The 15,338-nt window shown below is 40.8% G+C and overlaps 1 protein-coding gene across 4 annotated transcripts; it reads left to right on the forward strand.

Annotated features, from left to right (window-relative positions):
• Window positions 1-1,663: 1,663 nt before the first annotated feature.
• LOC113443661 (sulfotransferase 2B1-like) lies at window positions 1,664-10,001 on the forward strand. 4 transcript variants are annotated; one of them, XM_026712032.2, is made up of 7 exons: window positions 1,664-1,757; window positions 5,948-6,099; window positions 6,756-6,964; window positions 7,584-7,710; window positions 9,197-9,291; window positions 9,502-9,682; window positions 9,789-10,001. In XM_026712032.2, the coding sequence occupies exons 2-7, from the start codon at window positions 5,955-5,957 to the stop codon at window positions 9,926-9,928; spliced, it is 897 nt and encodes a 298-aa protein (XP_026567817.1). In that variant the 5' UTR covers window positions 1,664-1,757; window positions 5,948-5,954; the 3' UTR covers window positions 9,929-10,001. The 4 variants fall into 4 exon arrangements, with proteins under 4 accessions (XP_026567817.1, XP_087774348.1, XP_087774350.1 ...); XM_087918222.1 differs by lacking the exon at window positions 1,664-1,757 and adding an exon at window positions 5,097-5,233; XM_087918223.1 differs by lacking the exon at window positions 1,664-1,757 and adding an exon at window positions 5,639-5,759.
• Window positions 10,002-15,338: the final 5,337 nt, after the last annotated feature.

Raw genomic sequence — 15,338 nt, forward strand, 5'->3', positions numbered from 1 at the left:
GCAATAAATCAGTTTAATTGGACCTTCATGTATGGACCTTTTGAGCTTGACATATCCTAGTCTTATCCCTGAGCTGAATGGAAATTTGAACTGAGGTTTTCTCAGTTCTAATCTCATTATAATATGGGGAATCTATAATACTCCCCAAAGAATGGGACTATAGTAACTTTTACCATATTCTTTGCTCATAATCCTTGGGATAATAGAAGTTATAGCCCAACATCTTAGTTTTACCTACAGCTGCTCTAATGAAAACACCATTACATTTTCCCTTCTAGGCTGTGGAATTTAATTTGACAAAATGTAATGTTTTCTGCTGGTAAGGTATGATTTCATTTGGGGCAGGCAATTGCTGGTAAAACCTCTACAATTTTCCACGTGAAAACCTTTGAACAGATGGCCTGCACATATTTGTGCATCTCCTTTTCCATAATAGGATTTTATAAGAGGGTGACTGAAGACAGGGAAAACAACAATACCTGTGTCATGTTGCCCAAAATAAGTTTGTAGTTTTTCACATTGGGACTTGTATAAGGTATTCCCTCATTTAGCCTCAGAGATTAATTATCGATGCTGCATTGTTATTGTGGCAATGACACCATTGCTACACACTGGCTGAAATGTGGCAATGTCCAGTATAGAACAAAAAAAAAGGTTGAAATCCCATTTTGCAAGCTGAAGTCATCAAATTCATAAGCCATAAGCTAATAATTTGAATAGGTTTCGCTTATGTCATGTTTGGTTGTAATGTTACTTGATTTCATTTGGCTGTGCTGCAAGAATCCAGCCAATCAATTTACACATTGAAGATTATGGTTAAGCTTTTGTGCAACTACTGTGGTTGTTTTGCAGCTTATCACAATAACTAAAGCCAACTATGGCCTGTTGTCATAAAAATTATATGTTAAATGTTATAAAGCCACCTAGAGTTGGTTGATACACAGATGGGCAGCATACAAATCGAATATTTAACTATGGCTTCATTTTCGTTGCCATGTATTTTGAGAGGCAGGAAAGTCTACAGGGTAGTCTGGCTAGTTGCTAGTTCATTTAGTTCACACTGTCACGCTATCCTGGGTGCACCATGGAGATGAACTAGCTTCACATCCACAAATTAAATAAGTAAATAGGTGAAGTAAGCTAATACGGCTTGTTCAAGAAGCTATGATTTAAGAATTCCCAGACTTTGGAGGTTGCTACATACCATTATGGATGCATATTAATTAGAGTCCTATAAGTCAAGTGGCAACTGTAGGACCCAGAAGGATGGAGGATTGGAGGAGGTTAAGTTTCACATATGTGGAAAAAGTTTTACTCCTAAGATCTGTGGAGATTCTCAGTCATCCAGGTTGCCGTTGTCCCAAAGGTGCTTTTCCAAGAGGCAACTGGACTTTCTGGGTTGTTTTTTTTTTGAAGATGTTTCACTTCTCAACAGCTGGAGAAGCTTCTTTGGATGATACTTCCTGAGATTTCAGGACTTCGCCCCATCATATTCATTTTCTGATGGAGCACCAGGGCAACCTCTTTGCTGGCCTTAGGGACCATCTGGCCATCGAATACCTTCTGCGGGTCAAGTATTGAGCAGGACGTCTCTAAGAGGATCTCGCCACCTTAAAAATAAAAATAAAAAGGGGGGGGTCTCCGGTTAGGAGGCAAAGCTTGAGAAACGTATGCGAAGGGAAGTCCCGCCCAGAATCCCTGGATTGGTTATCGCAAAATCAGGACGCCCGAGTCCGGTGGGAATGAAGTGAAATTTAGTAGGTTATGAAAAAGGAAGGGCGGAGAGCCACCGATTTCGGCTTCGCGGCGGTCTTGGGGGAAGGGATAGGGGTTTATTAGTAAGAGACCGCAAAGGCGGGTGGAGAAAAAGCCGTGCCAGAAAAATCGGGTTTTCTTTGGAGAACAGGCGTATGTCTGGAGTTCAAAACTAAAAGGGGACGTGGGGTTTGTTGCGTGGGGAAGGCAAGGAGACCCCCCCTCCCGCCTCCAGGCACTTAAGAGAGCAGGAGCCGTTTGTATAGAAGCCAAAAGAAAGATTTATTGGAAATTATGCATAAGTAAGGATGGAGTGGAAATAAGGTTTTTCCCGGCAGGGTTACTTCGTTTTGAGAGCTGTCCGGTAAACAGAATTCCAGGCTAATCAACATTTATTTTCCAGAAAGGGAGAAAGATGAAAATTCACCTGTTGAATGTCTACATATTGCAGCCTTGTGGTGTGGAATTGATTTCTGGCAAATGTACCAAATTCTCACTTTATTTACTGTTAAGCAGGAGAGACCAAAATGATTTTCAATCAGTGTTAATTGCTTAATCCACTATGGAGTTTGTAAGCCACGATGTGTTAAGCTGTAATTTCTGAGTGCACACACTGCACTAAATCAACCCACGCTAGTTACATAATGACCTAGCTTGTTGCCTAAACCAAGGCAGGGAAGCTAGCTACTTGGATTGTGCTACCTCTTGTAATCATATCTGGTTCATATGTAAGTATCTTTTTGTGTTTCTGTGCCTCTTAGTTGACACTTTATGGTGTGTATGAAACCTGCTTTGTTACTCAATGGTCTAAATGTCCGAGATAAGTATGATGGGGCAATTCTGAACATTCTTGGTAGCAAAGATTCAGTCATATGGAACTCTTACATTCCCTACAATCTGGAAGATGATTGGCTGTGGAAGATTAAGAAGTACTCACTCTAAGGTGGCCAAACAGGGTAGAAATCACAAGGATTTCTTATACCTGCAAGTAGCTAGGAAGTCATACAAGCCTCACCAGGCTGTGAAGACCAGGAATATCCTCTCCAATAACTAATCAAAGGTTAACATTCCTTATATTTTAGGTAGCCATGAGACAATCCACGACCGCTTTCAGAATTATTTCCTTACCTAAACAGAAAAAATTGAATTGCTATGTACAGAAAAGAACAAAAAGTAATGGGAGTGGGAGTGACTTCTGATTTCCTGCTGGCTTCCCCAATGACTTCGCTTGTGGGGAGCTGGCAGCGAGTGCAAGAAATCCTATTACATTACTGCAACGGACCATTGCAATATAGCAACCACCAGTTTTGCAAAAACAACTGATGTGAAGATCCTTTAAATTTCAGTTGCATGAGTCCTGGATTGTGTATGCATTTTTTAAGTTAGTGGATTTGAGGAACCTTGATTTAAAAACCTTTGTACTCTGATGCACTAATTGGGCTTATTGAAGGTTACAAACAGACAGGTTTCGTGGTATATAGATATCCTGTTCCTTACAGAAGCGTGTTGTTGCTTCAGATTTTCATATGCTGCTTCTAAAATGTTATTATTAATCCTGCGTAACTTCTCTGAAATGTTGCACAAAGGAGTTTCTATGAGGATTCAGTGGTTAGTAGACAGGCTTCTGTTTATGCTGTTCCAAACAAGATACATTCACCGCATGGAATCATATTAACCGTTGCAGAGAATGGCTCTAGATTGACCTGCTAGAATTTTACTGGAAAGAAACTTTAATTGAGAGGCATTAACAAGAAACTAAACCAAACCAAACCAAACTAATCTCAAAACCCCTGTGGAGTGAAGGGGGGAGATGGTGTTTTTTTTTAACTCCCTCATTAGTCTACCAGCTCACTCCCAGCTGCATTTTACTGCATGTATAAATCAAGGATATTTGTAGGAAAATGGGAAAAAAATTCCTGTATTTAGGTTTTATAACAAAGGCAGAAGTACTGAAGAGGGAAAACGGGCTTGGCTGCTATACAAAGGGAAAAGATTTGGGCATCTTAGTAGGTTGAAAGCTAAGCAAGAGCCAACAGTGTAGCTAGTAAAGTTATTGCAATTAGATTACATCACCAAAAACACTGATCAGATCCTGAGAAATAATTGCTTTACTCTGTCCTGTGTTGCTCAAGTGCCCCATTGTAAGAAGGGTTTTGATAAACTGGACAATTACCATAAGAGAGTGAGTATTGGTAAATAAAAATGACCTCAAAAGAAGATCTAATCCTACAGAGGAAAACAAAAAGAAGCAGAAAGCGAGATATATAACTAACCACAGAACATAGGTGGGCTGCCTGTGGTTCATAGGCTACCTGCAAGCCCAGCAGACAACCAGCATCTTCCTAAAGAGGCCAACATTTTTTGACTCCATCTGGACCTTCACTGCCTTAGCATCACATCCCTGCAGCTTTTAGGAGCCATAAAAAAGGGTAAAAATAGCCCAGTGATGACCACGATGGAAAAGTCAAGCCCTCTGTTCTACAGAGGAAGTCAAGATCTGTGGGCAAAATGCAGGGAAGCAGATTTTAGTTAAACAGGAGGAAAAATTTCCTCATCATAAAAGTTGCTTGGTTGTGGAATCTACCACTTTGGTTGGTGGCCAGCTGAACTATGATGAGATGCTCCGGCTGAGGATGCACAACGTCTTCCAATTCTGATTTAATCTGCAATGATTTGTTGGCACTTTACAAGTTACAACTGAGAAGTAGAGAGAAACAGGAGGTCTGGATTTTTCTGGAAGGAAGAAGTTTCCAGCAGGTTAGATTTAGCTTGCCAACATATTTACTTGGCACAGAACCTATGCCTTTAACATCTTCTCAGAAGATGAGCTCTTGGATATCTCCCAGTTTTTACAGTTATTCAAAAAAACACAAAGCAAATTTACGTTGGGTTTGTTTGACAACCTTGATGGTGGTGGTGGGTGGGAGCTGAACATTTGGCTTTTGTGTTTTCTGTGACTTAACTGATGGCCCATAAGAATGTAGATCAGAGGTGTCCAACCTTGGCAACTTTAAGACTTGTGGACTTCAGCTCCCAGAATTCCCCAGCCAGCATGGCTAACTGAGGAATTCTGGAAGTTGAAGTCCACAAATCTTAAAGTTGCCAAGGTTGGACACCCTTGATGTAGATGGATCAATAATTTAGATCCAGATCCCGATAGCAGAAATTTTGGTTGTCTGATGAGAAAGGAATATCTGCATGCTTTTCTATGTCCTAAGAGACTTAAAGCCTCATCTGTTGAATTACTGTAAGTTATACGGCTCTCTTCAGAATAAAAGATGGTACCTCTTTAAATTGGAGACTGACCACACTCAGCTTTCTGGATGACGGAACTCCAGTTTCCATCAGCCTTAGAATGTATGTGTGGGGCAGATTCTGAGACTTGTCAAAGGGCATGTGGAGGACTGCAAGTAGCCCTCTTCTGCTATAAATGAACAGCAGATGACTCTCGAATGGAGGAAAACTCCCCATCTGAAGGGTGAGCTACAATCAAGAGTTCTGGGACCTCTAGTAGTTACCAGAGAATTAAAACGGGAGGGGAGAGTCAGATGATTGGATTCTTTTGAAAAGCAGAGCTTGGCTGGTATGGAGCCTTGGTTCAATAGACCAAGACTGAAGAATGCCTTGTTTTCCATTCCAGGACTGGAGAACAAAATAATAATAATTCTATGTGAAAACCCACAACATTCTTTTCCAGTAACAACATCAGTGGGAAAACAACATGTAGAATAATGTTACAGAAAGATAGTAGCAGTGCATATTTCTTCTGAGTCTGGATTTTACTTATTATTTTCTCTCTGTATGTATGTGTGGAATGCAGAGAGAACTGTGAACACATGTGACCTTAATTTCATTGTGCTGGTGTTCTTCTCTTTTCAAAGGGCAAAGTCTCTTTTTGTGAATTTCTGTCAATAAAAGCAAGGGTTTTTCCTCTGTACAGCCTGTGCTAGAAAGAGGAGTGGCACAAAAGGAGGCTGGAAGATGAGAAGAGAAAAACAGATTAGGTGGAGTTGACATAGCCGGGAGGCCAGCAGTAGATTTTGAAGAAGCAAGGAAGGGAAACTTTGGAATTGCATCCTTCCTCTTTCCCATTAATTCCATCAAGAAGGTTTTCCCCCTTCCAGGGACAGATTTGAAAGGGTGTTTGGGCTTCTGTTTTTACTTCCTTTGTGTCTCTTTCCTCCTTCCACAGAAACACAATGGCCAAACGGATTGTCGAGTCTATTCAGTATGGAGGAATCACATTTCCCAGCATCGTGCACAGTGAAGAGAGCATTCGCTATGCCCACCGGAGTTTTCAAGTGCGGGATAGTGATGTCTTCAATGTTACATACCCCAAATCTGGTGAGCCACACTAGTACCTATCCCCTGCTTCCCTGGAATTTCGGGATGAAGAAAATATATTAATGTATACTGTCATGGTTTGCTTTGACTCACTTTTCTCTAGTCTAGAGTATCTGTCAAGTATATGTGTATATCTTTAGAAGTTGTGTGGACCGATAAAATTATAATAGCTAGAACTTTTCCAGAAAAATTACCAAAACTAGCAGTGTTTTAAGTGCGTGAAATCAAAATCCTAAAAGCATAAATGCCTTGTTGGAAAATTAAAACAACAACAACAACAAATGATTTTGGATGCATGCCAGGACTATTTGCAGTTGTGCCTGTTGGTGAAAGGGTTGTCTTAAAACTACGAGACAGAAAGAGGCACTTAAAAATTGTGCAGTAAATTGCGTCCCCTGTCTGTCCATCCAATTTTTTTTGTCCATCGAAACTAGTGACCTAGTGAATAGAAGTGCATGTATGTGCGGAAACCCAAAATACTATGATAAAACAATACCTGGGATTTTGCTTAATGCTATGGTTCCACTGGATCATTTCAGATCCTAAACCTAAATTTCTTCCACAGCTCCTACAAAAAGCTTTGGTAGATACCTTCAGTGATGCCTTGCAGATTCAGGGTAAGGCTGAAGTGTAGGATGTTCTTGTCTTGTTTTCAGGAACAACTTGGATGCAAGAAATTCTTACTTTAATTTATAGCAATGGAGATCCCACATTCTCACAGTCAACCCCTTGTTGGGAACGAGTGCCCTGGGTTGAACACAATTCAGCAAAGCAATACTTGGAGAATCGACCCTCCCCGCGCCTCATTACCTCTCATTTGCCTGCAACAATCTTTCCAGAAAAGTTCTTCACTTCACAAGCTAAGGTGATTCCATTTGTACCTAGGAGTATGTATACATATAAAGAAAATGTTGATTCATTAAACAAGCCATAGATCGTTAATAGTGAATTCAATTGTAGGATGCAATGTGGGTTGGTCACCAGGACCAGAGGTTTAATCTTCTTGGCTTTTGGACTCATGATGGAGCCCTATCTACACATTTTGGACAGTCCTGGGGATGGGCTCCAGGAGGAGTCCAAAAGCTAAGAAGATTAAACCTCTGGTCCTGGTGACCAACCCACATTGTATCCTACAATCTTATCCTGAGACATGTATATTTGCCTTCGTTTATAAATTCAGTTGTGTCTTCAGTAAGGTACAATTGTAGTTTACAATCATGATGGCTAACACACTTTGCCAAAATCAAAGAAAACCCATTATGAATTAGTATGATGGGTGAATCTTAATTACCTTGTGTGTTAGAAAGCATGCTCTCATTGTTCACTGCTAAGAAATCAGTCAGCAGTCAGAGATGGGGCTTTCTGATAACTGGTAAGAGAAGTTGACATTTCCTCCTGGCCTCTCCAAGTTTTTACTTTGGGAAGAAACTATGGGAACCATTGAGACAAAGCCATTGCAATGCTTGGCAAACTTTCTCTTCCAGGCTATTTACACTGTCCGTGACCCCAAGGACGTCTGTGTATCGCTCTATCATTATACCAAGATGAGTTCATTTCTGGAGCATAGAGAAGATTTTGGAGAATTCATTGAGCTGTTTTCAACAGGAAAAAGTATGTGGGTAGAGGCTGGAAATTTATTCATGATTTGTTTACCAAAGTCAGCAGAATCCCTAGTAGAAAGAGTCAGTGTCAGAAGTTCCTCATTGACTGCAATCTTCCCCCTATTATCATTCTTGATGATTATCATCTTTCCCCGTCACCTTTACTATCTTAAGAGCCATGGTGGTGCGGTGGTTAAAATGCAGTAGTACTGCAGGCTAACTCACTGCTCACTCCAGGAGTTCGATTCTGAGTAGCTCAAGGTTGACTCACCCTTCCATCCTTCCGAGGTTGGTAAAACGAGGACCCAGGTTGTTTGGGGGAGGGGTGGGGCAATATGTTGACTCTGTAAACCTCTTAGAGCACTGTGAAGTGATATATAAGTCTAAATGCTAGTGCTAGTGCTATCTGAGACGGTTTATTTTGGATAGACAGCCGAGGTCCCAGGTTAATCCTGAACCCCTGAAGTTACCACCAAACATACATACATACATACATACATACATAAACAAACAAACAAACAAATAAATAAATAAATAAAAACACAATTCTCCAGAATTTATGGTGCTATTTCCCTGCATTTTGAGGTAGGAAATACATAAGAAATAATCTATAGTCTGAGTCTTAGGCAGTCTAACAGTATAGAAATAAATTAACCTGTTTTAAAAATGCTAACAAATCAACCCCAGATCCAGAAAGAAACATGCCATTTCAGCTATGGCCTTTGGGGTTCTACTCATTTTGTATTACTTCTTAGATTCATCCTTAACCACCAACATCTTAGCCATCCATCCCTCTCTTCCCTTTCATTATAACCTCTTTGCTGTCTTCATTCTTTTTGTAATGAATCATGAGTTGCTTTTGCTATTTTTTGTCATAACAATTGACCTGCTTTTAACTGCCTCACAACTCACAACATTGACCTCTGGCATGTGTAAGATGCAACTGGTAAATCTGATTGCTTCTTTCTCAGTTCGGTTGGGTCATGTTTTGTCTGACCTGGAACCAATTAAATTATGCCCTCTGATGAAGCAAAATGCCAATCCTTTGTAGAATCCCCTTGTGTGTCAAATGTCTGTGGGTGTCAAGTCCACACTAACGATCTGCTTAGTCTGTTAGATGATAACAAATGGATTCTGTCAGGTGAACTTTTAGCTCCTTGCTGTCTCCATAGCATTCTTCCCTTTGGCTGAGATGCTTGTAAGACACGAGTGGGCAATATGGTCCAGTTGTCTTGGATTTTGGTTCCTTGTTGCCTAGCCAGCATGGCCTGTGGCAAGGGATTGTGGGAATTAAAATCCAGAACATCTGGAGGTACAATACCACCCTCGTTTTGCTATGAACATTTGCTTAGAAATCAGTTTTGCTGGGATCAGTGGAATTCACTATTAGTGCATATAGGTTTCCAATTCCAGAATTATTTTGCTTACTATATTAAAATCTATGCAGCTACAAAAATATAAAATAAAAATGCTTTCCTTTTTATTTGCTTTCCCAGTTCTCTTTGGTACCTGGTTTGATCATGTTAAAAGTTGGCTGGCCTACAAGAATGAGAAAAAGTTTCTCCTTCTGGTCTATGATGAATTGCTAAAGGTAGATGTCTGCCTACCTATCATCTATCTAGATCTATTTTTATCTGTCTGTCTATCTATCTATCTATCTATCTATCTATCTATCTATCTATCATCTATCTACCTATCTATTATTTTCATTCCTTGTTGCCCCACTCCAATTCATAAGTCATTGTGTCCTAGAGGTCCTAACTTAGTGATCTAGCTTTTCCTCATGATCTTCTACCTTTAGGATCTACGTGGCAGTGTTCTTCGCATCTGTGAATTCCTAGGCAAGAATTTGGATTCTACTATGGTTGACTCAGTGGTGGAAAATGCTTCTTTTGAGGTGATGAAGAACAACAAGATGGTGAATTATACTCTGGTTCCTGAAAATGTGCTGGATCAAAAGATTAGCCCTTTCTTCAGGAAAGGTAAAAATCAAAACGCGTTGAAAAAAATCTACAGTTCAATGAATATCCAAAAGTTGGTGCAGTAAAACACGTAGTGCCTTACCTTTTTCCTTCCCTTTCTTTGCAGGGGTTTCTGGGGACTGGAAAACTCACTTTACTGAAGAGCAGAGTGCTGCTTTCTACCAGCTCTACCAGGAAAATATGAATGGACTAGAGACCAAATTTCCATGGGTTGAATTCAGTGTTGAAAAACATCAGGAAATTTGAGATTTTGGAGGGCAGGGGAGATTTCCGCGATCCAAAAATGCCAAACATGAATTAAAATATTTCATTCAAAATAGGTAGTCCTCAAATTATGCCTGCGATCTTGATCAGGATTGCTGTCAGTAAAAAATACAATCATAAAGCATGACATCACACAACCACATCACTTAGTGACAGCAATCCAGACCTAGTTGTTGTTGTAGCCCAAGATATGCAAGTTATTATGTGTGAGCAGAACACGCCCCATGGAAGGAATGAACAGATGCCACGGGGGTGGGGGTGGGAGGGAGAGGCCCTGAAAAACCTGACGCAGGCCATGTGGGTGTGGTGGCCGCAGGCATCGTGTGGGGACACAGGAAGGCCAAAGAAAGAGGGTATGGGCTGCAGGCGTGTGCATATCGTGTGTGTCAGTTCAGGGGCTATGGAAAGGTGGCATGGGGAATGCGAGTATGTGTGAACACAGGGAAGCTGGAGAAGCGGGGGCAGGTTATGTGTGATTGTGGGGAAGTCGTGGAAAGAGGGCAGGTGTAGATGAGCATGCTGAGCTGGAAGGTGAAGTCAAACATATCATCTGTTTGGGGTCATTGCGCAACCACAAGAAACCCAAGTCCAGCCCTCCCCTTGAATTCCATTGACCCATATCTAGCACCATTTTTTTATCATTAGTTGATCAGATTCTTTTGTGTTGGTAGCGGGGATGGGATTCAAATTTTTTAACAACTGGTTCTGTGGGCATGGCTTAGTTGGTGGGCGTGGCTTGGTGATCTTGTGGGTGTGGGTGTGGCCAACTCAATATCACTCACATTGAGGCACGCATCTTCTCACCTGGCCTCTCATGACTGTGGGGATGCTGCAACAGTCGTAAGTGTGTAGAATGGTCATAATGGTCACTTTTTTCAGTGCCATTGTAGCTTTGAATGGTCACTCCACACAAGCAAAATACCAGCAAAGGAGGGGAAAAAACCTCCAGAGAAATTCCAGAGACAGGAAGTCTAGTCCTGCCAAGAATGTAATAAGGGCTAGTGGAGAGGCAGTTTCTGTAAGCAAGACCAGAATGTTTCCTTCCTGCCTTCCTTACAGGATTAGGCCAGTAATTTCTTCTACCAACTGGTTCTCCGAACTGCTTAGAATGTTAACAACCAGCTCTAGCGAATAGGTGCGAACTGGTAGAATCCCACCCCTGGTTGGGAGCAACAATAAACTTTTTAGTCTTTTGAGCTCAGTGTGGGCTTTTGTTTATTTGCACCTGACAGTACAGAGCATGTGTGAATGAAAGGGGAAGGAGGATGCAATTGTGTGCGCAAGTGAAGAAAGTGGGGGGCAGACCACCCTGAGCGATATGCAGTCTTTCTCACCAGATTCCCCATTGACTTTGCTTCTGTGAAGCCAGCAGGGAAGGTCCACAAATGTTGATTGTATGATTGTGGGCTGCTGCAACTGGTAGTATGGTATGTGTGAACTGGTTGCAGGCTCCCAAATTCACGTGACTGGGGCTGGAGGTTTTAATATCAGTTATACTTACATCCCTTCGTTCAATGACTTTGTAACTCTAAACAGTCACTGAATGATTGTTAGGGCTGCCTGCAGGCCCTACTCATATTAACTACACCGTAGGAATGCCAAGTCTTTGCAATGTTTGAATTTCTGGGTAACTTTTGTGCCTTTAAGAGTCTAACATACTGTGAAAACAGTAGAAAAGAGAAAAGGTAGATTTTTTTTCTGAACTAAGCAATCCAAAGTGGTGGCATTCTATATTTGCTTGGTGCTTCATAAGCAGCAAGAAGAAGAAGAAATTTGTCTAGAAAAAGAGTTACATTTAGATTTTTCTTTATATAGACCACTCACATCCTGGACATAAACTGTATCCACTCCTACCCTCAAAATGAGGCTGTAGAGCACACCAGAACAATTAGACACAAGGACAGTTTTTCCCCGAATGCCATCACTCTGCTAAACAAATAATTCCCTCAACTGTCCAACTATTTACCAAGTCTGCACTACTATTACTATTAATGTTCTCATCACTCCTTATCACACATTCCCTCCCACTTGTGACTGTATAACTGTAACTTTGTTGCTTATATCCTTACAAGTTATATTGGCTGTTTCCTAGTATGATTTGATTGCTTGTTGTACCCTTTGACTATTATTAAGTGTTATACCTCATCATTCTTGACTCTTGGTGAATGAATCTTTTCTTTTATATGCACACTGAGAGCATTTGCACCAAGACAAATTCCTTGTGTGTCCAGTCACACTTGGCCAATAAAATTATTCTGTTCTATGCTATTTTCTTCATGGAGGGATTTTTAAAAATCATGGAATAAATATAAACCAAAAGTTTTATTTTGTTGTTCCGTGCCTCCTTTCTTCTCCCACAAAACATTTATTATATTTTTATCAGTGTTGGCCCTATTGTCGGTGTTATAGAAAGCAATGGCAATTAAAATAATAAGAGCTACCATAACTGACCACCAGATGGTGATGCTGATTTAAACATCAGGTGGGAACAATGGGAGTCTATTTCGCATAAACACAGATTAAATTTGGATTGTCTTTCACTAGCATTTAAGCATCAGGAGTTAAAGTGAGGGTGTAAGGCCCAGTTATTTGGGATCCCAAGAGCAACAGGTAATTCAATAACATTTGAATTGGGGCCTACTAAATTAATGTTCTTATTTTTTAAAAAAAATTTTTTTTGATCAGGAGTAGATTGCTGGCAATATCTGGTTATACATCACATTTTTTCCTCTACAAATATGTTATCTCCTGTGACTGACATTGCTTTTATTGTCAGTAATGAGGTACTTCCTAACTGAAATGACATCATGGCATTTTTTTAAAATTAACACCTGGAAAAGAGACTGCTCATACAAGGCAGCTCTTCCTATTTACTCTTGTGAGCTGTGAGATAGCAAAATTCCAACTCTAACCCCAATTAGATAATAATTTATCTAGTTTGTCTTAGCAAAAACTCAATCTCTGTTAGAAACTTAATCCTCACTAATACAGGTAGCCCTCAACTTACACCATGACTAAGCCCATAATTATGGCCTTAAGTCATGCTGGTCATTAAGCAGGTCAACATGTGACCGACCTGGTTTTATGGCATTTTTCTGCGGCATTCACCAAGTGAACCCCCTTGTCTGCAGTGAGCATTTTTGGGCGAAATTCTGAAGTAAATGCCAATTTCTGGCAAAAAAAGTCAGAGATTGTGGTCCTGTGACTGCAGGACACTGCAGGAAACAAGAAGTAATGGATGGATGATTATCAAAGAGGGATCCTCTTAAGGAGAATTAAGAAGAAATTCCCTGACAGTGAGAACAATTAATGTGGAACTTTCAGAAGTTGTGGGTGCTCCATAATTGGAGGTTTTTAAGAACAGATTGGACACTATTTGTCAAGAAAGGAGGGAGTTGAATGACTTTCAAAGTCTCTTCCAACTCTCTTATTCTATACTAGCTCAATATCTGTGCTTCGCTATGAAACTATGTGGTTGGGCTTAATATTTTGGGAGGAAAATAAGGAAAAGACAACATCTATCAGTATTCATCTGGCTAGTGTCCTGTTAGTGTGTGAGAGAGTTGAGGGCTGTTTGGAAACTGAAACATGGCAACTGAAACAGTATTTGCTGTGTGAGCAAGGAGACAGCAAGGAGCCTGGGTGTGGCTTAGCTCAACTGTTCTGTACTAAAGCTGCTTTCTGCTGTAAAACGGAAACTGTTCTCCTCTGCTTGTGTTTTGCAATTGGAACATATTTCTTTTCAGGTGGGGAGGGGGAGTAGAACTCCTTAGCATCAGAGCATGTTAATCATAATATACGAAATACTAATGCTCTGGTGGTCGTTTTGAAAAATCCTTTCTTAGTGAGCACTTAGAAGCCAAGAGGAATATATGTGCCAAATCTCAAGTTTGTAGGCTTTATGATTCTGGAGATTTTGTGATGATGCATGAGTGATATTTCACTTTTATATATATAGATTCTAAATGCCCGTAAATGCAGGCTGATCTCTGAGCACCCAAAATGCAGTCATGTAACCATGGGGAGGAGGCTCCTAGCTGCTGGTACTTTGAATCTGGGTGGTGAGTACTTTTTTGGGGGGGGGGCAGGGGGGGCTGTCATAATTTTGAACTTAAAAGTTATAAGTGAAGGGCTACCTGTATGTAATCTTCCCTTGCTGATGCCTAAACTAAGCAATTTAAAGGGGGGAAAGAGAGGTTAAAGGAATACAAAATTTGCTCAACAAAAGCAGCCACTTTGTGAGTCAGATGTCCCAAAAGTACCTTTTCAAAGGGCGACTGGGCTTTCTGGTTTTCCTTTGGAGATGTTTTGCTTCTCATCCTAGAAGCTTCTTCATCTCTGGCTGGATGGTGGGAAATGGAAAGATTTGTACTCCTTGCAGACAGCTGGTCATTCGTATTCCTTTTAGGAAGTCGTTCAAGCCACCTGGAGGTTTATCTGTGTCAGTAGGTCAGTAGGTGTTGCAAGAAATCAATGACTTTTTGCTGGTAACTGCTGGTGGGATCTCTCTTCAAAGCCTCATACATAGTAATGTCCTGCAGAAGATTGTCCACCTTGGCTTTGTAGTTATCTGTGTTCAGGATGACCGTGCATCTTCCTTTATTTGGGTCTTTTCCTAGGGATGTCACTGCTCTCCTTTCTTGAATTGTGGGGTTGGAAGGAGGTGTTTGTGGCACTGGTCAACCATGCGCTGGGTAACTGAGAATCTCCATAGACATTTGTGAGTCACATCTACCTAGAGGTAGCCCTTGACTTACAACCACTATTGAGCCCAAAATTTCTGTTGTTGTTAATTGAATTGTGCCCCATTTTACAGCCTTTTTGCCACAGTTATTAAGCGAATCACTGCTTGTTAAGTGAATCCATGCAGTTGTTAAGCGAATCTGGCTTCCGTCATTGACTTTGCTTGGTGGAAGCTGGCTGGAAAGGTTGCAAATGGTGGTCACATGGCCCTTTGACAGCACGACTCTCATAAATATATGCCAGTTGTCAAGTGCCTGAATTTTGATCATGTGACCATGGGGATGCTGCAAAGGTTGTAAGTGTGAAAAATGGTCATAAGTCACTGTTTTCAATGCTGTTGTAACTTTGAACTGCCTCACCTCAACCTGACACGTATATGGTGTAATGAGGGAGAGAATCTTCAATATTCTTACTATGCTAATAAATCTTCATGTAAGCATCATGTACATCTTCCCTAGTGTTCCTCTGCTTTAATATCTGACCTGTAGCTTCACTAGATGTCAACAGTCAACTAAGGATTGATCTGCAGGTCTTATTATAATTGCAGCACCAAGATGCCCCACCAATGGTTTTTACAGCGCTATTGTCTCATCTGCAGCTCACCACAGTCTAAGACAGGAATGTCAAACACGTTGTCATGGCGGTGTCA

This window comes from Pseudonaja textilis, chromosome Z (genome assembly GCF_049901715.1).
Source record: "Pseudonaja textilis isolate UNSWEBS1 chromosome Z, rPseTex1.2, whole genome shotgun sequence".
Taxonomy (NCBI): Eukaryota; Metazoa; Chordata; class Lepidosauria; order Squamata; family Elapidae; genus Pseudonaja; species Pseudonaja textilis.

Coding starts and splice junctions, on each gene's coding strand:
- LOC113443661 (XM_087918222.1), top strand. CDS start 5,208: ATGGAGGAAAACTCCCCATCTGAAGG. Junction 5,234..5,947: donor GAAAACTCCCCATCTGAAGG/GTGAGCTACAAT, acceptor CTCCTTCCACAG/AAACACAATGGCCAAACGGA. Junction 6,965..7,583: donor TCTTCACTTCACAAGCTAAG/GTGATTCCATTT, acceptor TTTCTCTTCCAG/GCTATTTACACTGTCCGTGA.